The sequence below is a fragment of the Pseudorca crassidens genome, chromosome 15, assembly GCF_039906515.1.
Source record: "Pseudorca crassidens isolate mPseCra1 chromosome 15, mPseCra1.hap1, whole genome shotgun sequence".
NCBI classification, from domain to species: Eukaryota; Metazoa; Chordata; class Mammalia; order Artiodactyla; family Delphinidae; genus Pseudorca; species Pseudorca crassidens.
Window position 1 is genome coordinate 84907340 of NC_090310.1, and position 24754 is coordinate 84932093.

Here is a 24754-nt window from a genome sequence, read left to right on the forward strand (position 1 = left end):
TTAGGGTCTACGCCTCGGGCTCGGCGCCACTGCGCAACTCACGCGGAGCCGCCCCCGCCTCCCTACTGCACATGCCCGGCAGAAGTCCGGGCGCGCAACTTTGCAGAACCTCTCCGCCCCATTTGTCTTCGCCTCAGTCTCCTCTTTCCTCTCCCAGGCGAGAGGACCAGCGGAGGCACCTCTCCCCGAGTCTTAGGCTGCAGAGTCTAAGACTTAGAGAGAGGAGCCTGGGAGGAGATAGACTTTTTCTCCCCTTTTCCCATCCCTTCTTTTTGCCCAGAGAGGCAAATAGAGGCGCGGAGCTTTAGAAAGTTGAGTGGTCAAGAAGGTAGGTGCTTCCTTTTTCTCCTCGCGCCGAGGTGGAGCTGGGACCTCCGGACCCAGCTTCTTAACCTCGCGAGGAGCACCTTTTCCGGCTCTAGCAGCCGATGCTCTTCGGAGCTGCTCTCTGCAGAGCCAGAGGGTGGGTCGGATTCGCCGAGTGTGTGTGAGGATGGATCGCAGATCCCGAGCTCAGCAAGGGCGCCGAGCTCGCCACAGTTACAACGATCTGTGCCCACCCGTAGGCCGCCGGGCAGCCACCGCACTCCTCTGGCTCTCCTGCTCCATTGCTCTCCTTCGCGCCCTCGCCACCTCCAGCGCCCGCGCCCAGCAGCGCGCGGCTGCCCAGCGCCGGAGCTTCCTTAACGCCCACCACCGCTCCGCCGCCCAGGTATTCCCCGAGCCCCCCGAATCCGACCACGAGCACGAGGAGGCAGACCTCGAGCTTTCCCTCCCCGAGTGCCTGGAGTACGAGGAAGAGTTCGACTACGAATCCGAGACCGAGTCTGAAATCGAGTCGGAGACCGACTTCCAGAGCGACCCTGAGACCGCCCCCACCACTGAGCCCGAGACCGAGCCCGAGGACGAGCGCGGCCCCGTGGTGGCCAAGCGCCGCACCTTCGACCAGTCTCTCACTGAGCGTCTCAACGCCCTGAGGTTGCAGAGCCCCGACGCCTCCCCGAGTCGCGCGCAGCCCAGCACTCAGGAGTCTGAGAGCCCCAGACAAGGGGAGGAGCCCGAGCCCGAGGACAAGGATCCGAGGGACCCCGAGGAGTCTGAGCAGCCAAAGGAGAAGAAGCAGCGACGGCGCCGCTGCAAGCCGAAGAAGCCCACCCGCCGCGACCCATCTCCGGAGTCTCCTTCCAAAAGGGGACCCATCCCCATCCGGCGTCACTAATGGAGGACGCGCCCCAGATTCTCCTTGTTTTCTTTGACCCAGGTTGGTGACCAACCGCTAAACTGGGGAGTCTGGGGTCGGTGCTGGAGCGGTGGGAGGAAGGGAGGGAGAAGCAAAGGCAGGTTAGAAGGAAGGCGGGAAGAGAGCGGGCTCAGCTAGTTAGCCCTGGAGGCGGGGGCGCAGGGCGAGCTAGGAAGAGCTCCGCGAATCTCCCCCGGGGCGCTGGCGGGCGCCCGGGTGGCCAAAGGCCTGTTGGCCAGAGGGGCGGCGGGGCGCTCCTCGCGCCCCTCTGGAGACAGCCTGAGGTCTCCGAGCTGGTGTCCAGGATGCACGACTGAATTCCGGGAGCACCCCAGGTTTCGAGCTGCACACCCAGAAGGCACGGGTAAGTACTTTGTTTTACGTGCTTTTTTCCCTCCTAGAGTAAGTAGTCTCAAACCAGTTGGCCTTGGCGGGTGCCCGAAACGTGGTTCGGAGGTGCTCGCGCCAACTTTCAGAAAGCAGAGCCGCCCGGCGGTAGCGACACTGTTGCAATGTGCGAATACTAACCAGGCTGGGATTGGGCGACAACTCCGGAGACTGCCGGCTCCCGGGGAAAGTTGCGCGCGCCGCTTAAGACACTCGGAGCCTAGAGCTCAGGTCCCGTCGCTGTCAATTTGGAGCCGCCGGACCTCGGCGCCAGTGCCCCCCGCGGCTGCGCGCCGGTCCTGGCCGCCAACGCCCGTCTCCGGGCGCTTGCGGGGCCGGAGACCGCAGCAAAGAGCGTGCGCACCTGCCCGCACGCCCCAGAGCCGACCTCTAAGAGCCGGCCGGCGGTTCCCCACGAGTCACCGGTGCTTGGAAGGCAGGCAGAGGAGGTACGGGAGTCTTAGGAGGTGCCCAACGGGCTACCAGGGTTGGTGGTGTGGGCTTGGTCACGTCGGGGCATCGCCAGCCTTTTGGCGCAGCTAGTCTGGTGGCGGGGCGGGGTGCAGCTTGGCTGGAGAGGTCCCGGGCTGTTTGCGCAAGGGCCTGGGGATGTAAGAGAGGGGCCAAGAGGTCAGCGAGGTGGTCACGAGCGGAAAGGTAAAGCGGAACAAGGAACAAGCTGGAGAGGGAGTCGCGCCTATCACCAGGGAACCCTACAACGCGTCCCCAAAGAGCGCGGCACCCGCCGAGCTGGGGAAAGATGTTGGATCCGACGCAAGTCCTTGGGCCATCGGTCGAGAGGGGGCAGGAGCCGGCGCCTACGGCAGCCTCGAGGAGGGGAGGGGAGGGGAGGCTGCGCGCACCGGCCATTTTCAGCTCCGGTGGAGCTAAGTTTGGAATCTGTAACCTGGAGGCGAAGCTGCCCTGGTGTCGGAGCACAAAAACGGCCTGAATCCGGTAACGCATCTTCGGTGCGGAAAGTGTGCCTTTCTCACCAGTCCTGGGGGAAAAGACTGGTTAGTGAAATGTATTTACAAAACCTCACCCGATTTGGAAGTTGGCTTTATCTTGGTGCGCGCGCGTCTCGTTTGGCGTTGGTTTGAGCTATTCTGATGAGAATGATTTGGGGGGGGGGAAGTGAAACGTTTTGAGACTTGAAAAGACGACGGGTCAGGTTCTTAGACTCCTAAGATAAGGTTGCGGCCAGAAGGAACACACGTTAAAGGGTCTTCCTTCCAGGTCTCTTCCCTGGGCAAGGCGTCGCGGAGCCCCAGAACTTCTTCTGGGCTGCGGCGCTCGCTGACTAATGGCTGTTGGATGCTGTTCTGGTCTTCACTAGTAAATACCGGGAAGGGGGCTTCCCTGGGCAGCGGGGAAATGTCCAGAAGTCTGGAGACTGCCGAGGACTTGTAGAAGGGTCCGGTGCGCCCTGGCTTTGGCTTGAAAGCGTGAAAACTGCCTAAGTGAAATGGGGCTCCCCAAAGCTGACATTTCTACTTAGTGTAAAAACAGCGGTTCTGTGTTCCTTTCCGTGGCATTAAGTGTTCTGTTTTTTCTCTGTTAACGTCTTAGCAGCCTGAGTTCACCCAGCAAAATGTCTCTGGTGAATAGGCAAAATCAGCCAGGGGTGCGGTTGGCTTTTTTGGTGTGCTTTTCTGTGTGAGGGCTGCCCTCACAGGCTGGGGGGTTTGGGGGGACCCGTTTTCCTGCAGAGCTGGGTTTTTCATTGGAGAAATTAGCATATCGCCTTGTTGCAGGATGAATATACAAGTTTTTTTTTTAAGTCGTCAGTGCCTAGCCCACACCTGTCACCCCAGTCTTGGGCTCTTTTTTAACCTGAAGCCTGCATAAGGAGAGGCTGTCTTTCTTAACAGTAACCAATATACCAGGTTAGTTGTTGCGGGGCGGGGGTGGGGGGGGCCCATGTAGGAACACACAGTTTGCCATCTTTCAGACGCTCCTCCATGAGCTACATGATTGTGAAAACCTGTTACCCACCCCCACAGCCCTCCCCCACTCAGTTCCCCTCCCCCACCCCCTCTCCTTCCATCCTGATTCCGGGGTGGAAGAGTCATTAGGCACATACACAACAACTGAGGAGCATACCAAACCCCTATGACCAGGACTCACCCCATGGAGAGGGAGTTTTGCTACAGAGACGCTTCAAAAAATACTCTTTCTACCTAAGGCACTGGTGTTTAGCTGCCTCTCTTTTCTAGAGGCATTTCTGGCAAGTTTTCCAAGCATTCCCAACTCACTAGTCTCCCAACTAGCCCTTTGTCTCACCCTGCTCAACTGGGGTGTTAGCATTTGAATGGGCTTAACTTGCCCTTGCAACTTAGGAAATTGTCTTAGAAAAAGCAGACCTTAAGAGTTGACCACTGGGGTGAATTACCAGCCAGTTATAAGGTTTCGATTGGAGAGAAAGGGGAAGAGGAGGGGAAGGAGGGTAAAGCTACTTAAATTGTAAGCTCTGATATTCAGGATTTTTAATTTTGCGACATTAATCATTTGCTTTATAGAAATGTGCTTTTTCTTGGACAAAGGTGCTCTTTTAACTGAACTTTTTGAGTTGGAAAGTCATGCAGCAGTGTTCAAATACTGTGTGGTGTCAACAAGCTGGTGTAGGTTTACTTCTGAGGTTTGGCAAGCAAGACTTCTAATCTGTTTATCAGAATTCAGGAATTGGGAATTTTAAAGTTTGGAATTGTTTTAAGATAATGTTTCTTTAACGCGCTAGAAACTTTTTCCCCTTGGAATTGCTATCAGCCCTTTACACTTCAGCCCTCATTTTTAGCAGCTGTGATGGAGGGTTTAATGAGAAAGAAAGCTGCAACTTCAGTGTAGGTAAGAAGGAGGTTTGTTTTTTTGTTTGTTTTAAATAACCTGCATGGATTTTACTTAATTTGTCTGTATTGTTACTGCTCTTCATGTAAAGGGAGGCTATGGAGAGGAAACTGAGCAGAAACCTTGGTGTTTGGGGAAAGTATGTCTCTTTAACAGAAAGGTGACCTATAACAGCAAATCGCTAGAATCAAATTAAGCGTCCAGAGTGATGTCATATGCCAGCTCGAGTGCTACCCTTCTCTTAAAAATTGTCCAGCAAAGGGGGAATGAGATTCTCATATTACATCTTTAATCCCCATGTTCCAGAATGAGGGATGGAATTCCTCGTCCTGCTCTGCGGGTTTGACATTAATGACGCTATTTTCTAAATCCTGATGCCCCAGAAGTGGGCAGCAGGATCTAAGACCTCAGGCTCTTCTCACCCTGGCCCTGCCCAGCAGCCTCGGGTCAGACCCGGTGGCCTCTGCCTCAGTTTCTTCACGTGGAAAATGAAGTAGCTGAAGAGATGGTCCTAGCATCCCTTTCTGCTCCCAACACTTGGAGGTTGATTAAGAAGCCTGAAGTTGCCCAATTTGACTCATACCAATGATTTTAATGCTAAAGGAGCCCCCCCCCCCCCCCCGCCGCCCCGAACGTTAAAGCTTGATAGAATAAAAGCCAGTTGGGAAGAAATCCGTTTTGTGTTGATCTAATTTGATTTTCCCAAATCTGGTTTTGAATTGGGGGCAAAAATGGTTTCGAGGCCAGTTAGAAATAAATAAACGATAGATAAGTAAGTAAGTAAGCAGGCAGGCAGGTTAGAGAATTCAGAATTCCACTGTGTTCTATTACTAACGGGGTGGGGGTGGCCTCCTCAAGAGCAGATACTTAGTGTTTGTCTTAGGTGTGCTGGTTTTCCCACCTGCCCTCCCTGATCTCAGGGTCGGGGCAGGGAGCCCTGGAGCCAGCCTGGCCCTGAGCACTGCAGCCGGGAGATGCTGGCCGCTTTGGGAGAGAGCAAACTTAACAGCCCCGCTGCTTAACTGACCACAAGTGTTGAATATATTCTTTGGTAACACGTTCAAGTGCCCTGATTAGGTGAGACCTGAAAAAATAGCCCAGAGGCTGCAGCTAGTTAGGATAAACCAGTTTTCTCAACCTTTGTATTTTTTTTCTCTTATCACTCCCTCCCAGGAGCTTCTTCAGACATCTTTTTCTTAATTAGTCCTCGCCCATGAAATGTTAGAGATATATCGTCTATGTTTCTGTACTGCGGGATCTGGTAATAGCTAAGGGTTTTTTTGCACTCCCCCCAAACCAATCTTGTCTCTGTTGCAAATGCATGAGATAAAGAAAGCAAATGTTTAAAAGAACTGGTTTATGTCAAATTAAGTGATTTAACATTCTGTTTTTGTTTTGTATTTTAAACTTTTGGGGGGCTACGTATTAAAAGGCTATATATAAGGTGGATTTTACTGATGTTTGGTTTCTCTTTCTTACATCTCATGTTTTTTCCCCAAGCCCCCTGGTGCCGATACTGGTGCTAGTGCCTACTTAATTCACACGGCAGAGAAGCCAGAGTAAACAGCCTAGTGACTCAGTTCTCCCAAGCCCAAGAGTCTGCAGTGCAGGGCCACCATCACCTGCTGACAGCACTCAGCCAGTTGAGGCGGGACACCTGAGATGAGCTGACGCCACGGAACCCACCCCCCAACTCCCTATTCCAGGGTAGAACCGGGAAGGCATCCTCCCCCAGCTTCACGTGTGGACACGGCCTGTTTTTTGGGCTTATTTTAGGCTGAGCACATGGCCAATTAGCTGGGGGGGGCACAGATATCAGGCCATAGCTAGAGGAGGCTTCATGGACAGAGGGCAGGTGGTGGCTGTAATGGGGGGTAGACGTGAGGACGACAAAAGGAAAAGAAGGTTTGGGGGGATCACAGGAAAAAGAGGGAGACAAGACACCTGACAAGGAAAAGATGAGGTTTGGAGATGGGGATCACAAAGCCTATAAATGTTAGGGCTAGAGAGAACAGGTTGAAGCACGAGATTGGGGAGAAAAAGGTTTAGGGGAGACTCCATGGCAGTCTTCAAATACGTGGTGGCAGCAGGGGCAACGTCAGCTTAGCATTAGGAAGAGCATTTTTCACAGACAAGGATGACAAGGGATGGCCGCTAATGGGGGTCTCAGATTAGTCACCCTTAACCTCACCGTCCCTCTGAGAGTCTCTTACAGGCCTGGCCCAGAAATTTCAGTTTCTAGGTGCGGTAGAGTTGTCATACGTATGACCTCAGCTGCTTCAACTAAATGGAAAGATTCGCAGCCTAGGAAACCTTGCTTCATGTGGCTCAGATCCTAAGGCCTGGATTCTGGTTCAGGGAGAGTCCCCGAATCTCAAACCTGAGCGGTGTTAGGGGGTGCAGGGCCAAAGACTCCCCCACCCCGCCCCCGCTGAAGAAGACAAGTTTCTCCTCCCCGACGCGAGAGCCGGCTTCTGAGTGTCCTGGCTTATGTTGCTGTCTCAGTTAGATTTCATTAGGAAACTGCACTCTGGGTAATTGAGGTTGTGCGCGAAGGTGAAATATACCATTCCCCTTAAATTCAAATCACTATGCCAAGAATCACCCGGGGTGCCTCTAAAGCCAAATTTCTCTTCCGGGATTCCCTCCCGCCATCCCAGCCCCCCACTTTTGCCCCCTCTCAGTCCCCTTCCTGGGGTGGCACTGGAACCACCACTTCTCCCCCTGAAATAGTCTGCTGCACCACCAGCCAGCGTGGAGACCACAGCTTCATCCAGGTGACTGGAGAATGTCTGGACCCACCCTACAAGCGCAGGGGGTGAGATGCCTGCGGGTCTGCAGCCAGACCCGGGGGGCCGGTCCAAGACGAGGGCTGCTGAGTACAGCTAGTGAGCTGAACGAGGGGGTCTGAATTCATAGAGGGAACCCTTGGCCTCTGGGGCTCCAGCCTGGGGCTTTTTACTCTGAGCAGGTCAAGTCTTCTCATACATCTGGCTGCCACTGTCTGGCACCATGAGCCCTGCATCTGCCCCTAAGCCTCATCCACTTGAGGCATTTTCCTTGCACTTAGCATTTGCCTGAAACAGCCCGGTCACGCAGACCCTTCTGCAGACAGCAGTAGGCTGCTGCCACCTCCACCGGCCATGGCTGGCCGAGGAGATGCTGAAAGGGAGAAGGATGGGCGCAGCGAGTCCTAATTGAACAGTAATTAATTGAACAGCTTCAAAGTCTTATTGCTACTCAGTCAGCACTCAGAAAACATTTGTCACCGGGAGGCTGAGAAACATAATCGCAGCCTGAATTCGCTTCCCTTTGTCCTCCCCTTTCTGCTTTTGCCTTTTCCTCACAACCGGTGGAAAGATTCTCCTCCTCATTTGAAAGTAACCCACTGGCAGCTAATGACTCGAGGGGGCTGCAGAGAAGGCTCTTCCGCAAACTGCCCCCCACCCGACGCCCTGCTAGGGGGAAACGCCGCCGCCCAAGATCACGTTTTCCTGGTTTCTGCTCCCTTCTCTCTTGCCTACCCCCCCTCCCTCTCAAGGGACCCTCTTCCACTTCGCTTTCTCTTTCTTGAATAAAGGGATGAACTAAAAAAGAAAGCTGACAGGCAGCTACTTAAAATCTGGATGGGGCTTGTGCCTTGGGCAATGAGTAAGAGTCCCCGAACATAAGTACCCTGAGATCGTTCACTGATTATGACGTGTGCTGCCGTGGAGGCGTCGATATAGCGCAAGATGGAGTTGGGGAGGCCCAGGGAGTCGTGTGGAGCCACCAAGGAAGGGGGCCACATCCCTGCAGGTGGCACTGGTGCCGTTCAGAGTCAACAGTGAAGAAACACCGTCCTTCCGTTTGGGGTTACCTCTTTACAAAAAGCCAGCCGATTGCTACCTGTGTGGCACCTGGGCCGTCTGGTCTGAACAGACTGACTTTCCTTAGAAGTGCAGCATTTAACTGAAACGAGTAATTTTCCCATCCTTTCTTAATGCATCAAGTGGAGAAAAGTTACCCTTTCCAAGTAGCTAAGAATATATTATAATTTTCAAGAACCCTTCACCTGGATACTGAGAGCCAATCCTCTCCTCCTGTCACGGACACCTCATCTCACTGCAGCCCCTCGCACACTCCCCGTCAGGTAGGGTCCAGACCCTGGCCCGCAGCTTCACCCCAGCTCAGCCTTCCTTCAGGCACCCTGACTAGCCTATCTTGCCGCCTTCTTCCTGGGCTGCGTGAACCCATTAACTAACTTTCTTCCTCCTTCCTGCTCATTCCTAGAAAAGATACACCTCTTCCCCGATAGAAATCCATCCAGAATTGGAAATCTATGCCCCAGATACTCTGGGATTATAAAATTACAATGGCAGATCCTAAAAACTGTGCCCTCTGGCCATCTCCATGCAGGTGAAGGCCACATTTCCGTCTCAGCCAAGATCGCCAGCCCCGAATGGGCTCGCCAGACAGTCCCACCAACCAGGGTGGCCCCCAGTCAGCCCACCAGCTGACCACCCCCAGCTCTTACCATACCCGTTCCTCGGGTCCCTGTGGTCAGGCTACCCAGCTGCCTTTCAAACATCGGCCACACTGCTGCCACCTCTCAGGTCCCACTGCTGATCTGTGGTGGAGTTTCAGCTCTGATCCTCACTCATCCAAGTGATTTGGGGTTTTCAGGTTCTGGTAGCCAGTAACTAGAGAAAAATAAGAGTGGACAAAAAGGGGAACACTGGAGTTAAATGCTGGCATTTTTTCTCCTTGGTCCAACTTATCTGTAACCGTTAAAGGCAGTTCCTACTCAAGTCTAAGGGTCCTTTCTCAGCCCACAGCAGTGGGGCAGTTTCAACTGGGGGTGATTTTGCCTCTCGGGGGACGCTTGACAAAATTTAGAGACATTTTTGGTGGCTACACCTAAGGGGATGCTACTGGCATCTAGTGCGTAGAGGCCAGGGACGCTGCTAGGCGTCCTTCAGTGCCCGGGACAGTCACCACAGCAAAGAATTACCTGGCCCCCGATGTCACCAGTGCAGAGGCTAAGAAACCACCATCGAGATGAGATCTGTTGACCAATTCTTAACTTCTTCACTCCGGCGTACTCCCGCCCATCCCGTCCTAGGCCCGCTGCTCTCTCCTGTAATGTCCCCCCTTTTCTTCTCCAGTGCTCCAGGTGTTTGAGCTTCTATCACCAAACATATTTCTCCCCTTGAAGGTTTTATCTGATCTAGTGATTTCATATCCTAAGAAGGATAACTGTCCCTTTGAATTCGGGGTCTTTACCTTCCTTCTAAACTTTGGTCCCTTCCTCCTAAATAATAAGCTGAAGAAAATCTCCACCCAGACTGTACATCCTTCCTTCCCCTCTGCCATGTCTAAAACCAGACTGGCTCCACCACCATGCCAGCTTCTCTCCAGATCCTCCACAACGTCCCTATCCCACAGGTGTCCCATCATCCAGGCACCAGACTTGACTCCGCCACCCTTTGTGCGTTGCACAGAAGTCGCTGGAGGGTCCTCTGGGATCCCTCTTGAGTCCCTCCCTCCAGCCCTCCTGCTTCCTTCCCTGTGCGTGGTTCTCGCTCCCTTAAAGGTCATGACCAGACACAGCCTCCTTTGTTCTCTTCAACAGGACCATCCTCCGCACTGCCTCAAACCTGTCCTAAAACTAGGCTCAAATCCTCACTTGCAGGACAAAAAATTCAGTATCTCTTCCATTTCCTACCAAAAGAGCCTCAAAACTGCCTGCCCTGAGAAATCCTACCCAATTTTTCCTGCCTCTCTCCCCCACTGGTCCTCCCAGACCCGGCAAGGTGGCCTGTTCTCTTTACCCAGCCATGTGCCACGTTTCCCACTGTTGGATCTTTGTTCGTGGTAGGCCAATGTCTCCCATCCCCCCCCCTTCTGTTCACAGCCTAGACATCTATCCCTCCACAGAGGCCCACGTGAAACTCTATTTTCTCCAACAAGGTCCCCCCAGTTGCAGGTCTTTTCTTTCGTTTTTATGTTGCTTAGCCTCTGCGAGGGAGGGCTGCTCTCTGCCCAATCTGTATCCCGCCAATGCCTGTGCTCTCCTGGCAAACCACCAGGATGCTACCGGCTCCTGAGGATGTCAAACAGAGACCCTGTGCCCATTCCCTGCTGACGTGGGCGGCGCGCGAGGCCTGGCGAGAGCAAACCGTCCCTCTGGGGCCCCCACCGTGGCCTCCCTGAGGCTCCAAACCGCGACGTCTACTAACCTTCCACTTCGGCAGGGCTCAGCACCCCCGCGACCTCAACTCCTTATCCATCTGGGGCCGCTCCTCTGCAGCGGGGCAGTGAGCCCCTCTCCTCAGGGTCTGGGCCCTCTACCTCCAGGCCCTGGAAAGCCTGCTCCTCGCCTCACCCCGGCGGCGGATCCCTGTTAGGTGGGCTCGCCCACCGCCATCAGCGAGAACAAGGGTTGGTCCCTGAGAGCCCTCACCTCCCCTTTCAGCCTTGGTGACTTGGGGCGCCAGGAAGAGCGACCCCACGGCGCCACCCAGCCTCGTGGCGGTCCAGGCCTGGTCGCCATACGCCCGCCCACCAATCCGTTTCTAACCACCCCGGCCGCATAACCTCTTAGGGCGTTCCAACGCGGCGCCCCCTATTGGACCTCCCACTCATATCCGGTTTCCGGTCCGACGCCCCCCGCTCATTCGCCAGGCAGCCTTGATTGGCGTGACCCCAGCCCAATGGCCGACCAAGCGCTGGGGTCGGAGGGGAGCGAGTTGACTGTTGCGACCCAGTTGGACCATTCAGTGGATGCCCAAAAGGTTGAGCCGTTACGCGTGGGGATAGTTGTCCAAAGTTTGAACCAAAGTTCAGTGTTGGCACTTGGAAGTGTGTAGACCCGAAGAGATGAGAGGAGACGCCCTTGGGGAGGCTCCACACGCTACCCGGGGTCCAACTTGGTCAGCTTCCTCCTCGCAGCGCGGCCACGTGCGGGGGCAGTGAGGCGCTCTGGCTGTGACCCCCTCGTTTGAAGAGGGTTGCGTTAGGTTTCACGAGGTTGGAGCATACGTGCGTACATGGTTCGCTCGACTGCGGCTGGCAGATACAGCGATCCAGGCAGTGCGATCCCGGCGATGCGCCCCGCTTGCCGCATCCCGCCGCCCCTCCCCCCGCCCTAAGGCCAGGCGCCCACCTGACTCTTGCCCAGCTACCTTCCACCTAAAAGTGGCTCACAGGTCCCTGTCACCCACTGGCGAGTCAGATACGATGCCATGCCCGAGTCCCGGGTCTTAAACGAACCGCAAACAGCAAATCTTTCCTGGGGCTCAAAGCCAGATTTCGCCGACCCCAAACCCAGATCAGTGTGCATGCACGCACGAGCCCACCCAAGTGGTGTAGGCATTGATCCCCGCCGGCTCGGAGCCCACCGCGCGCTACGGCGACGAGAATGCAGCCGGGCGACTGCCGGGTTTGTGGCAAGACTTGTGTGCCTCCTCAGCGGGCTCAAGCGCTGGAAAAGTAAAGCTGCTGCTCTGGGAGACCCACAGCGAGAGCAGAAGGACTGGGAGGGGGCTGGAGGAGGGCTGGAGCGGGGCTAGAGGAGCAGACTGACCACCCCCGCAGCCGGTGCCCGAGGCGGGGAGCAGCGCACAGCGGCCGCAGCTGCCCGCGCGGCACGGTGTGTATTTTTGGATTTGGTGCGCATGGGGTTTCTCAGTCTCTGAGACCACCCTAAACCGGCCGTAAATTTCAACTGAAATTCCATTTAGCCCTTCCCCCCGCACAGTAGGACCCCCGGAACTCCGGGGCCTACAGTCTGTGGGGTCCCTGTGTGCGTCCCACGCCCCCGCGTTCCGTGCCGCGGCAGCTACCGCTTAGAGAGTCTCGGTGGTAGATGCCCGAGACCCTCTTATTCCCCTGTATTTATCATAGTCCCCACAAACGGGGAGGAACCCTGCCTGCGCCACCGCAGGCCACTGCTGAGACCCCAGAGTGTGGTGGGGATGGGGGTGCATAGAGGTGCTTTACAGGAGCCAGCCTCGGCAACCGGCAAACAAAAACGCAGAAGCGATGGAAAGTACCCCAACACATTTTAAAAACAAATTGCGTGCTCACACTCGGCACCCCTTGCCCCTCGCCTCCTGCCTGCTCCGCCGGTGGGCTCACGACCACCTGTCGCATCCCCGCGCGCGCCTGCACCCCCTTCCCACCCGCCCAAAGCCTTGCGCTCCAGACCTGGGCAGGATCCGAGGCTGCCCAGGGCTGGGGGCTGGGGCTCTGGGGCTCAGGGGTTCAGGGGTAATTTGGGGTTATGAAACACTCCTGCAGTCCCCCCTCCCCTCGAGGAGAGTCTGTTGGGTCTGGGAGGGAGGGTTTCAGCTCCTGCGCTCAAGCAGCCCGGGGCCCACGTCTTGCATCACGTGTCCCGCAACGCAGGAGAGCTCTCTCTCTGGCCAGGGGAGAAGAGAGGAGAAAGACTCCAAATCAGTCAGGGAGAGGACTGGAAGGAACCAAAACGTCCCTGCGAGGCCTGCGCTCATCAGCCCCCTTACCCAAAGTCCGGGGCTCCCGGCTCCCGGAGCCGGCTCCCGGAGCCACCTCGGCCGGGGCTGGTGTCCCCTGGTGGCAGAGAAAGAGCACTACGAGCGATTTTCGGACCGAATCGGCACGCTCCTCTGATCCAAGCAGGCGGGGCTGGCCTGGAGCTGAGAGAAAGAGAGAGGAGGGGACGAAGCAGGCCTAAGGGGGGGCCAGGGGCCGCCTGAGGGGATAAAAAGTGGCCAGAAAGGAGCCAAGACTCAACCAGCAACAATAGACTTGCTTCTAACATGGTCTGGGGTTTGAGGTCCTGAACCCCTAGACCTCACTGGGGTTAGAAAGTGTGGTTGGAGAACTTTCCAGCTGGTACTTCAATTTTTTTTTTTTTTTGAAAATATTTTTTTCACCCTAGTTCGGTCGGGTGCTCCGTCTTACGGGGCCCCAAGTTTATTTTAAGAAACCGCCACCGTGTTATGGGCGTGCGCAACTGCCTCGACGGCAATAATATGTCAGGACAACGCAATATCCCCCTTGAACTCGGCGAACAGCCCGAGCAACCACCTTTGGAGGCCCCAGGGGCAGCTGCCCCCGGTGCTGGGCCTGGCGCAGCCGAAGAGATGGAGACCCCACCGCCTCACAGCGAGCCCGTCCCCGTCGAGATTGAAGGCGAGGCCTGTGGACCCCCAGAAGTCTCCAGGCCCAAGTTCCAGGACCTCAGCCAGGCCATCAAGGAAGCCGGAGCCCATGGAGGCTACAGCCCACCTCCTGAAGAAGCCATGCCCTTCGAGGTCGAGCAGTCCAGCTTGGGACGCTTCTGGCCTACCCTGGAGCACCCTGGAGACACCACTGGGGCCCATGCAGGCCTTGAAGCCTTCAGCCCACCGATCGTGGAGCCCAGAGCCTTCGGTGAGGCCAGGTCAAGCCTGGGAAGCTACAGCCCTCCCCCCGAAGAAGCTATGCCCTTTGAGTTTGAGCAGCCTGCGCAGGGAAGCTGCAACCAACCTCTCTTGCAGGTCTCAGACCTCGCTCCAGGAGGCCCACGTGCGGGGGTCTTTAGGGCTCCTCCCGAGGAGCCCCAAGATCTCAGACCTGCAAGCGCACGCTTCAGAGGAGGATGCAGCCCTCCCCGTGAGGAGGATGTGCCATTTGAGTTTGATGGAGCAGGCTTTGGGGACGACAGCCCACCCCCTGGGCTCCCCCGAGCTAGCCCACAAATCGACGGCCTTGGCGGCAACCAGATCGCGGCAGTCGCGGCCCCGAGTGCGGTCCTCCTCGCTCCCGCCGCGAACGAGCCCCCCCTCTGGGTCCCAGGCATCATCGGCAGCCCATCTCGAGAGGCTGTCAGACCTCCTCCACACTTCGCGGGCAACAGCCCCCCGATGGAGATCTCCGGACCCCCGCGCGAGATTGGCAGCGCCCCCGTTGGGGTCGACGACGCTCCCGTCAACGTGGACAGCCCCCGAGTCGCGCCTGACGGCCCGCCCATCGAGGTCTCCCGAGCCCCAGTTAAGAGAGAGCAAGCAGAGGGAGAGAGACCCCCAGTTGAGGGAGAAGCAGCCGAGATGGAAGGAGGCTCAGCCGACGCTGCCGCGGAGAGAGGCAAAGTCCCTGATCCCGGAGACGGAGCCCCTGCCGCCGGAGCAGCCCCTGACGCGCCAGCCGCCGGGGCAGCCCCCGATGCTCCTGCCGCCGGGGCAGCCTCTGCCGGCCCTGACACGCCAGCCGCCGGGGCAGCCCCTGCCGCCCGGGCAGCCCCTGCCGCCCGGGCAGCTCCTGTCGCCCGGGCCGCCCCTGTCGCCCGGGCCACCCCTGTCCCCCGGGCCGCTCCCACCGCCTGGGCAACCCCAGCCTCTGGAGCCCGACCCAAGATCAGTTTCCTTAGACCCCCCAGCCCCGAGATCCAGGCTGCCGATCCGCCTACTCCGCAGCCTCCTCGCGCATATGCCTGGCGGGGCAGGTCTGAGCGCAGCTGCTACCGCGGCGGCGACAACGACGACATATCGGTCAGCAGCGACAGCGGAGACGAATCCGACGATGGGACCTTCGGATGCCACCGCTGGTTTCAGTCCAGGCGAAACCGCCGCCGCCAAAAGACCCAGCGCAACTTGCTCCGCAACTTCCTCGTTCAGGCCTTCGGAGGCTGCTTCTGCAGATCCGAGAGCCCCCAGTCCAGAGGCTCCCTCAGCCCCAAGGTCAAGAAGGTTGCCCTGGAGGAGAAGCGCAGACAGACCCGCAAGGAAAGCGTGGAGATGCGCGCCCAGAAGCGCACAGAGAAGAAACGCAGCAAACTCATCGACAAGCAGCTCCAGAACGAGAAGATGGGCTACATGTGTACGCACCGCCTGCTGCTTCTAGGTAATGCGGCGGACTCTGCCCGTGGGGAGCAGGGCCGCCCGGGGGCCCCGGGAGTGGGTGGCAGGGCTGCCCGGTGGGGCTTGGGGCCCGGCGGCGGGAGGACAGGGTCTGGGCAAAGGCGGGAAGAACCTGCCAGAAAGTTCCAGCTGGGGGCCCTAACTTTGCCCCGGGAGCGGGGGGGGCCTCGGGTGGGCTTGGGTGGCGAAGTGTGTGCCCTTTAGGGAGAAAAGTGGTGCCGTGCAACACTGAGGGTCGTTTCCAGCTGGACAAACCAGCGCCAGCGACCGTAAGACGTCGCCGAGTCGTGGGGTGGGGGACGGCAAGAAAGGCGGGGGCTTCAGGTGAGCCAGGAACTGCAGGGGAGGGCTCCGGGGTCGCTCAGGCTGGGCTGGCTGGGGCCGTTGGTGGGTTGGGGTCATTGGAGAAGGTGCGTCCCCGCCTCGCCTGGCACGGCTGCTTGGAGTAAGACGGCTTGTTGTTGGTGTGTGTTGGTGTCCATATTGTGTCCGCCTGTGCATGATATGCTCAAGCGTTCTTCCATTCCCGCCCCTGGCACCCCCAAATTACCCGCCGACTGTGTACTTGTACCGGGGAACGGGCTGTCTTGTGTTTTGCGCCATTGCGCGGGCAAAAACTTTCCGTGTTCGCACACTCGGGTGGTACCTGTGCGCTGGCGCTGTGCAGTGGGCGGCGCGAAAACGCCCGAGAAGGTAGCGGGAGACGCTGGGCAGGATGTCGGGCCGCTGGCGGGGCGGGGGGAGGGGGCCGCCTCTGGCCGGCCTCCGTAACCTGTTTTCTGTCTGTCTTTCTCTCTTTTCTCCCTTTGCGCTAAGCGTTTCCTCACTTCTCATTCGTTCGCCCAACCCTCCCGCCTTTACGGTTGAAAAACCAGACACTCAGGTATCTGGGGCGTCCGGGGCTGCGCGCAGAAATTCGGTATTCTGCACACACTCTGCTCACCTGGCGGGGGGCGGAGGGAGGAGGGGGAGAAACCCCCCCACACACTTAACCCGCTGTAGGCGAGTCCCGTATCCCAAACCACACGGGGCTGGTTCCGGGGGGGAGGGGCTGGGGAGGTGGGAGGGGGCGTGGCCATGTTTAAAAAATATGAAATCATTTTTCTTCCTAGGGAAGAGCCTGAGGTAAGCCAATCATTTACCCTTTTACAGAATACAGTAGGAGGGGCTTGGTGTAAAGAGAGAGGGTTTATGCGTTGGGAGTGGAATGCCCATCTTGTGTTTGAAATGCAATTAAAATAAAACTTTTTAAAAAATGCTTCCAGTGTATTTTAAGTGTGTGGACAAAATGTGATAAAACTGTGAGACATGTAAATGTTTGCATGTGAATTCTTTCAAGCAGCTTTAGCTGGGGGCAAAGAGGCTCAAAGGTAAGATCCTCTGCATATGGGCTTGGGATACAGAAACATTAAAAAGATGTTAATAATCCCATTGGAAGGGTACCTTTGGTGGCCCTGGCCTTCCCCCTCCTCCTCCCTTCACCTATGCCACCTTTCAGGGTCCTCTCCCCTCTCCAGGACCTCCCTCCTCCCCCCCACAGCTTGACTCGTGCCACAGCTAATCAAAGCAGCAATTAGCAAAGGTCTGAATGTGGGGCTTAAGTGAAAATTTCAGATGTGAAACTCCACAATCTTAATTTCTTTCTTTATTCTCTAAGACCTCTCAAGGGATTTCAAGATCACAACTTTTCAGGCGGTGCTATGTTTGTTTGCTAAATATTTTATAATGTGTGATGGTGTCTATTAATGACCTATGGGCATCACTGTTTGCTGTTGTGATATGTGCCTCTCACGCATCACAGTTTTACATGTGATGGTCATTCTGTTTATGCCCACCCAGGGAAACACAGACAACATCATTTCCCCAAAAACATACAGGAGGGAGACAGTTTTACATTTCAGATGCCTCAACTGCGTGGAAGGCACAGCGCCTCAAATGACAGCGTGCTGTTTTCCTGCAGACAACTGATTTTGCCACAAGAGCCCCATTTCAATATCCCAAGCATAGCTCTGGGTAGCAAACCTGTGATGGGGGAGGCGGCCATAATTGGGGGCAGACAGGAGAGCCAAGTGACGGCGTGCACTTGAGCCCTAATTGGCCAGTGCCGCTCATATGCCGGGGCCTCAGTTGCCTCATTTGTGAAATGAAACTTTCAAGCAGATCTTCACTAAATTCTCCTTTGCTCCATGGCCTGAATCCCCTATTCTGGGGGTTGGGGAGCACCATCCACTTAAATCAGGACTGGACTTAAACCATAGGTTATGCACGCATCAACTCTGTAGCAAACAGCCCGTGTCTGGGGCTGAGCCTTAAGAATGTTAGAAGTTTCCCTTGCTTACCCATGTTTTATATGCAGGGGGAAAAATTCACCTTAAGTAAAGGAAATTAGCTGGGGTCACCCTGCCATCATCCTGGCCCTGCACCCAGGTCAAGCCCGTTTGCATGCAGTGTAGTCCGGTGAAACGTGGGCCCTGTCTAGCACGAACCTGAATTCAGAAAGCCAGATTGCCTGCTGTGGCAGTGTGGCTTGTGGAGCCAGGCTGCAATCTGACAAGGTTTCATTTTGCCAAAGTGAGGAGAGGCACCCCGCTGGGTCTGAATTATTTCCATGTTTGCAGAGGGGGAGAGGAGGCAGGATGAAGACCCACTTCCATTTAGGACAAGACTTTTCACTAACATTTAAATCCTAACATATAAAACAAGACATCCGTATACGCTGAGCACTGAAAAGGGAAGACCAAATGACCATCCTTTGATAATTGGTGACATACAGATTCATCTGTTGCTTTAAAACTGTATGTGTTTCTGTGTATATACCCTCTCCATTTTTATTGCCCAAACAGCTTAACCACATTACAGGGACTCTTAAAAAGGAAAATGGTAGATAAATAGTTAGAAATAGATAGACTATCAGTAACATGACTGAAATTCTAGAATAGCTAAAAAGTTGAAGCCTTTTTCTTACTCTAGCCAATAATAGACTTATTTCCATGTTTCTGTTGCCTTTCTGAATAATTTTGGTGGCTTAAACATGTTTTGGAAACCTAATTTGGGTGATTCCCTCATTTTTGTTAAGAATTGAAGGGACTGCTAGGCTAGAATTTCTTAGTAGCTGCTGACTGTATTAAAATTGTGCAGGCAAATGCTATATATAATAATGGCTATTCTGCCATGACACTTTGTTTATACAGTGAATCTCAATTAATTGTATGATAATTTATTTATGCCACCAGGTACAACAGTGAGGCATCCATCTCATCCTGCTGGAGTGCCCTTTGCTTTGCTTTTTTATTTATTTTTAATTCAGCCATTTTTCCGTATTCAAAATGCCTCCACTGAGCTGTTTGGTGCAGTGGGAAGGGCATGGCTTACCAGGCCAAAAATCTCTTCCTTGCCTTTTAAAATCCAATTTCCATAGATTTTTCTCAAAAAAAAAAATGCCTTTCTATACAGCTATGTTAATTTTTATCATTTGCCTACGTTACATATACCATGGAAAACTGGTATTAAGCAAAAAAAAAAGTGGGGTTTGTCACCTTTTTGTACATTCATCCCACCCCCTTACTCTCCCCACCCCCAGCTTGAGAGGGATAGCCTCACTGCCTTCAGAATTGTTAGTAACCTGTAAGAGTAATGATTACACATAATGATAGCACTTTTTTACCGTATTTTTAAAAGCCTTTCATCCAGTCACATTTCTCCTTTGCAACAGCCTTGGGCAGTAAAAATGTGATGGGACCCCATTTCATAGGCAAGTAAACCAAAAGCTCAGAGATTAAATGTCAGGGACTTTTGCTCAAAGACTGCAAGGTAAGTGAAGGAATCAGAAGTTTCTAATTCAGTGCTTACCCCCAACATGTGGTAATAAGTTATAAAGCGTCATTTCAGTGTGAGCCATGATTATTGTTAAGTGCGCTATGTGCTCTTAAAATCCCTTGTCAGATGACAGGTGTCCCGCAGTCTTCTGCCTCCTGAATAATAACCAGAACCAGACAGACCCTTGGTTATAAATGTCCATTGAGTGTACGTGAAACGTGAGCCTCCTCATTGCTGGGATACCTGTCACTGCTGTGGTGATATTTTGTTTCCACATTTGCTGTCATTCATCTGCCAACACTGCAGTCTTTGTTTGTTTGTTGGACTTCTTTTTTTAAATGCAGGTTTTCTTTAAAGTCTTTAAAAAATCCCCCAGAAGTGTTCTTGAGCAAGGTCTAAAGCTTTTTTCTTTACTCAGGTTTCCACTAAAACATCATTATCATCATCATTTAAAAATACAGTTGCTTTTATGCATAGCCCCTCCATTATTAGTGTTAGAGTGTAATAGACTGTTTAGAATCTCCTGGCCTGGATCTAATGACCCTATTAAAATAACTCTTACTCAATATTCTTCATAGTGATTATTTCTTAAAAGTATTCCTTCCTTTCAGTCGGGGCTAATTCCTCCTTAGTGAGTGTCAGTACATAATCTTGGAAATCACCTTTGACTTTTATGGGGGAAGGTTGGTATTAAGCAAAAAAAAAAAAAAAAAAACTTTTTTAGAGACGGTAAACTAATTGACTAGATTTGAAATTCTCCATCCCAACCGTGTGTCTTCTTTATAGAGTTAATTTTCCCACCAAATAAAACATACCCCTTACCCCAGCAAAACCGTGGCCCTCCAAATCCCTCTCCATTCAGTGACTTTTAGGAGGCATGTAAATAGCAAGTGAAAACTGGTCTCCATACTTCTTGTTTCTTTAACCTGTGGCAAAGGCAGGGTTCTTCCCAACCCACCTTGTGCCTCCTAGGGTTTCTAATGGAAGTGAAATTAACATGCCAGTTGTCCATTTCAAAATCGGATTCCTCTGCAAGTGTAGCAATTTTCAAAACAGAAAGGGCAGGGCCAGTTGCTGTGACAGGGTTCCCACCAGCAATTAAAACAGTTAGTCAGGTCATTCTAATTAACCGTCTCCAGCTCTGGTGGCCCCCCCAGTAAGAGGAACTCAGACTCGGGCCCTGTTAACACCAACCTCAACAGATTTCATTGAATTAGACTGAAAGGGTCTTTGTCCCATCAGATTCCTGTTGTGGCCTGTGGTCACCCTGGGCATAAGATCCTCATCTCTTCAGGGAGTGAGAGAAAGATGGGCCTGAGTCTCTCTCTTTGGGATTCTGCTGAAGAGTCAGCAAGTCAAAGTGGCCTTTATGAAACTGAGGAAGGCTAGTGGGAAGCCCCAGATACAAACTGGCCATTGGAGTAGGCCAAGGGAGGGGAGGGGCGTTTGCAGAAGAATCAGAGGAAGATGTGTCCTTTTCCTTCATTCCTCTAAAATGGGGGCCAGATACTAGAAATTGAGAGAAGCCTTGAACCCAGGGCCTGGCACATGTAAGTGTCTGATAAATGGTAGCCATTATGTTTAGAAATTTACTTTTCTTCCTGGACTTCTGTCTCCCTGGTCCAAGGGAGGGTTTGTTTTTTTGTTTTTGATGTTTTCTGTTTGTCTGTTTAATATTTTCTTGGCCATACCATGTGGTATATGGGATCTTCGTTCCCCGACCAGGGATCGAACCCATGCCCCTTGCATTGGAAACGTGGGAGTCTTAACCACTGGACCGCCAGGGAAGTCCCTGGTTGGTTTTTTTTTGTTTTCTGTATTCCCCATGAGACCTAAAGTTCTAAAAGTCCCAGGCACCCATCCTGCCTTTCTGCCTCGACGTTTCAGAGTACACTCTTTGTACACGTTTTATAAAGAAGGGTCAACCCAAGCCGTAGACTGACGACTCTGCCAAATTTATGATCGTGTGGAGTCACTGTTAGGTGTGCAACAGGATGAGGCGGGAACTTACTTTTTACCTGTCCTGAGAAAGTGCCGCCTACCCCCCTCTCGGAGCCCACAGCCCCCTCTGCCACTCCCCCTCCTTTTATTAGCTCCTATCTATAAACCAACCGGATACTATGGTTGAGCCCGGGGTCCTGAGCACAGACTGCTCTGTACTTATTACACATGCAAAAAAAAAAAAAAAAAAGATTGTCTCTAGTTTTCCTTCCCGACAGCCAGATGGTGACGAAGGCCAGCCACTGGGAATGGAAGATGAGGAGAGACCTCCAAGAACGAGGTAGGGAACAGCATACACACAAAAAAAACCCATGTTTGAATTTTCCTGTTGCTCATCACACGCTCAGTTGAGATATGGGATGCTCTGTTCTCAGACAGCAAACACTTGAGAGGTGTAGCCCCCTCCAATCAGAATTACTGGAGTAGTTTTACCCAGACAGCAACTGGGGGCTGTAATAGAGAAGGATGTTAGGTAACTGATCTGTGACAGAGCAACGAAAATCAAGGGCGTGCGCCTCTGCCGTCCTTGCTTAGAAGGAAAATCCCACGTTGCACTGCAGAGTAATTTGTTAAACCTCAGGAGAATTCCCGAGCATTTCGACTCCTGGAGTTCTGCCCACAGAACTTGAACGTTAGATCTTACTAAATGTTTCTTAATGATTCAATTTGGGGTGAGGAGAGAGGTATAAAGGTAGAAATTGTTACCGGATCCCGAATTTATTATGAGTCAGTCAATGTTTCTGAAGTTGTCACACATACTTGGTGTGTGGGACAGAGTACGTACCTTAAACTTCCTTTAATGAGTTGATAATGGGAAGGAAAATCTCTCGTACCCACTTCTGAAGGCGTGGCACAGTCAAGCTTTCACCAGCTCCGTGTCAACACGGAGCGTCGATTCTTCTAAGGGAAAAAGAACTCGATTTGTCCAGCTCTTGACTCTCCCCCTCCATCCAAAGACCAGAGTACCTCTCTCCTCTTTCCTGTTTGAACAGTTTTGCCTTGCCTCAAACTGATTGCTAATTTGCAAGTGACCTTGGAGACTTTTTTTATAGGGAACCTCCATTCAGGTAAGTCTGCAGCTGTGGGATTTTTGCAAAGAAAGAATGATTCGTAAGATGAGGCACACAGACTAAAATCAGGCGTTGTGATAGAGTCCAGGGCCAAGAAGGGCTGCTTGCCGGGGCTCAACCCAGGGAAATAGGGACAAGGTCCTACATCTCAGCTAGTGTCCATCCCAGCACCCTTCTGATCTTGGGGACCACATGCCTAGGCCTGTTTCTTTAGCTGTAAAAGTAGCTGATGGTTACCTTTGACAAAGAAAAACCAATCTGTGGAGAGTAGGCAGTGTTACTTAGGAAGTATATAGCTACTTAAATTGCTGAGGCCACTTGGACGCCCCCTTTTAAGTAGATGCCGCTTGCTTCTCTGTGGTTATATAAGGTAACTCCTAAGGTTTTGGGCCTTTGTGGGCTGCTGAAATCATAGAAAGTGTTCATCTTAATTCCTTATAGCTGTTCTCTATATAGGTCTGTTAGGCCTACAAGATGCTTAATTAACTTATTAATAAAATCATATACGTCATTCGGGGTCCTTCCACCCACTGCCTCCCCCCAATGTGAATTTTTTAATGACAATCTAGAATGGCGCAGAGATGGTGAAGGTGAGTTGATATTTCAGGTGGCCACTAGATGGTGAGACGGCACAGGCAGAAGAAAGGTGTCACATCTGTAGTGAAAATGAGAGGGGAAGGGAAGAGCCAGCAGAGACAGAGGAGGGTCCCACTCCAACTGCACCCTCCCACCCCACGCCAGGACAAAGCCTGGATTTAACAGGCCCCAGAGCTTTACTCAGACCTAGCCTTTTATGTTTAAGCTCTGACTTCTCCCTGCTGGCTCTATGCTGGGATATTAGCATTTTCGGGGTGCTCTGTCTAACAAAGGGGTCTTCCATAGGTGTTCTGTTGCCATGGGGACCGTCCTGTGCAATGTAGGGTGTTAGCAGCCTCTCTGACCTCTACCCACTTGACGCCAGTAACACACACACACACACAGCCTACCCCACCAAGCACCACCACATACGCAGTGTGACAACCAAAACTTCCTGTAGTCATTGCCAAGTATCCCCTGGGGTGGAGGGTGGCGGGGGCAGAAATCATCCCCAGTTGAGAACCACTGCCCTAACATTATCAACCTCAAATCCTGGGGAAGGTAGAGATCATACAGGTCAGAATTTGAACACCTTAAAATAAAAAATTATCTTCAGAGAAAAGGCTGTTGACTTCAGTTACTAATAACCAGTCAGAAAGGTTTATGCCAGTGTTGGTGAGCCTACATTCCAGGGTAGAACTAATTTCCAAAAATCTCTGCAAAGAAGGTGACCTAAAAAGTCGCCAGCTGACCCTAAATAGAATAGAAAAGGGTGGAAATAATGAATCGGTCTAAGACTCTGATTAACCAAGTCAGTCCCATAGCTAATCGATGGGCCAGGATAAATCGGGGCTTACATAGACTTTAACCCTTAAATGATCACATCTACCACTCAGGGGTTCTTTAGGGGCCTTTGTCTGCAGCAGGCAGGGAATGCTCCCCGTCTGCTGTGCGTACGTTAATTCACTGTGCGTCGTGGAGGAGGGTGGCCGAGATAATCAGCACTGATACTCCGATGGCTGCTGGTCGTATATCAGCTCTGGGATGGCTGGGGACCCACCTTGCGTGTGTCCCACAAAACGCAAATGGAGCCTGGGATTGGCAGTGCGTACACGCCTGCCATGGGCGTGGGCCCTGTTAACTGGGTCACCTGAGCCCCACGACCACAGGGAACCAGCCCACTGAACGGAGGTGCCCCCTAACCTATAGCAACTGATATTTCAAGGCAGGAAGCTGTAGGGGTGGGATAGGGGGCAGTGGAAGGAATGCCTCTGAATGACCGTACTGAGGAAGGTCAAATGAGATCTTTTAGGAATAAAACATACCTGTGCCAACAGGAATAAGAACCCAGGGACATTTCCTGATCAAGAGAGTTGCACTTGGTTTTTGGTAAGATGGTCGATGCACCCTGCCCGCCCCCTCATCCTAGGGCAGATTCTATAACCAATATCTTGGAATAATCACAACAGGAATACATCATTTTTTAGTTTTATTTTTTACAAAAATTTTTTACGGAAGTATAGTTGAATAAATCATTTTGCTTTTAAATAGTGGTCTAGGCCCCCAGCTTGCACCTAATGAGTCTCTCCCCCAAGTATCCCTTATGGAAGGAGACTTTATCGCTTCTTTATTATATTTTGAGCCTAAAACACTTATATTTTTGCCCCCTTCTGATCTTCCAATACGGTTATTATAGATTCATCAGAGATTTAACTTTTTTTTAAAAAAGTTTTTTTTTCTTTTTCCTTAGAGAATTTGGAATTTGTGGCCTTTAAGTTAATTGCAAAGTCTAGAAGGAAAAACAGAAAACAAAAAGCCCACTCTCCACTCCAGACACCTATGTGAACTTGGACTTTTGCTTTTACTGTTAAGATTACTTTAGGGTAAAGGGTGGAAACTGATTGGTAGTTTGATCAATGATATATTGGACATGTTAAATTTAAAATATCATT

The 24754-nt window shown here is 52.8% G+C and overlaps 2 protein-coding genes and 1 long non-coding RNA gene across 6 annotated transcripts in view; 2 read left to right on the plus strand and 1 right to left on the minus strand.

The window, feature by feature from the left end:
* LOC137208122 (uncharacterized) overlaps window positions 1-11065 on the minus strand; it is a 32359-nt gene extending 21294 nt beyond the window's left edge. Inside the window, exons 1-2 of one of the 2 annotated variants that reach the window (XR_010935469.1) lie at window positions 10696-11065; window positions 8996-9156 (exon numbers count right to left, since the gene is read on the minus strand). This is a non-coding gene — a long non-coding RNA (uncharacterized lncRNA). Of the gene's footprint in view, window positions 1-8995; window positions 9157-9467; window positions 10653-10695 lie in introns of those variants that run through there. The other variant, XR_010935473.1, reaches the window with a different exon arrangement.
* Window positions 86-24754, plus strand: part of LOC137208121 (neuroendocrine secretory protein 55-like) — a 60193-nt gene continuing 35524 nt past the window's right edge. For all 3 annotated transcript variants that reach the window (XM_067708609.1, XM_067708611.1, XM_067708610.1), the window contains exon 1: window positions 86-1261. In XM_067708609.1, the coding sequence (XP_067564710.1) occupies window positions 494-1219 (726 nt within the window). In that variant the 5' untranslated portion in view covers window positions 86-493 and the 3' untranslated portion in view covers window positions 1220-1261. The remainder of the gene's footprint in view (window positions 1262-24754) is intronic.
* LOC137208118 (guanine nucleotide-binding protein G(s) subunit alpha isoforms XLas-like) lies at window positions 12870-16036 on the plus strand. The gene is made up of 2 exons (XM_067708604.1): window positions 12870-15322; window positions 15544-16036. Exons 1-2 carry the CDS (start codon window positions 13441-13443, stop codon window positions 15786-15788), a joined length of 2127 nt encoding a protein of 708 aa, XP_067564705.1. The 5' UTR covers window positions 12870-13440; the 3' UTR covers window positions 15789-16036.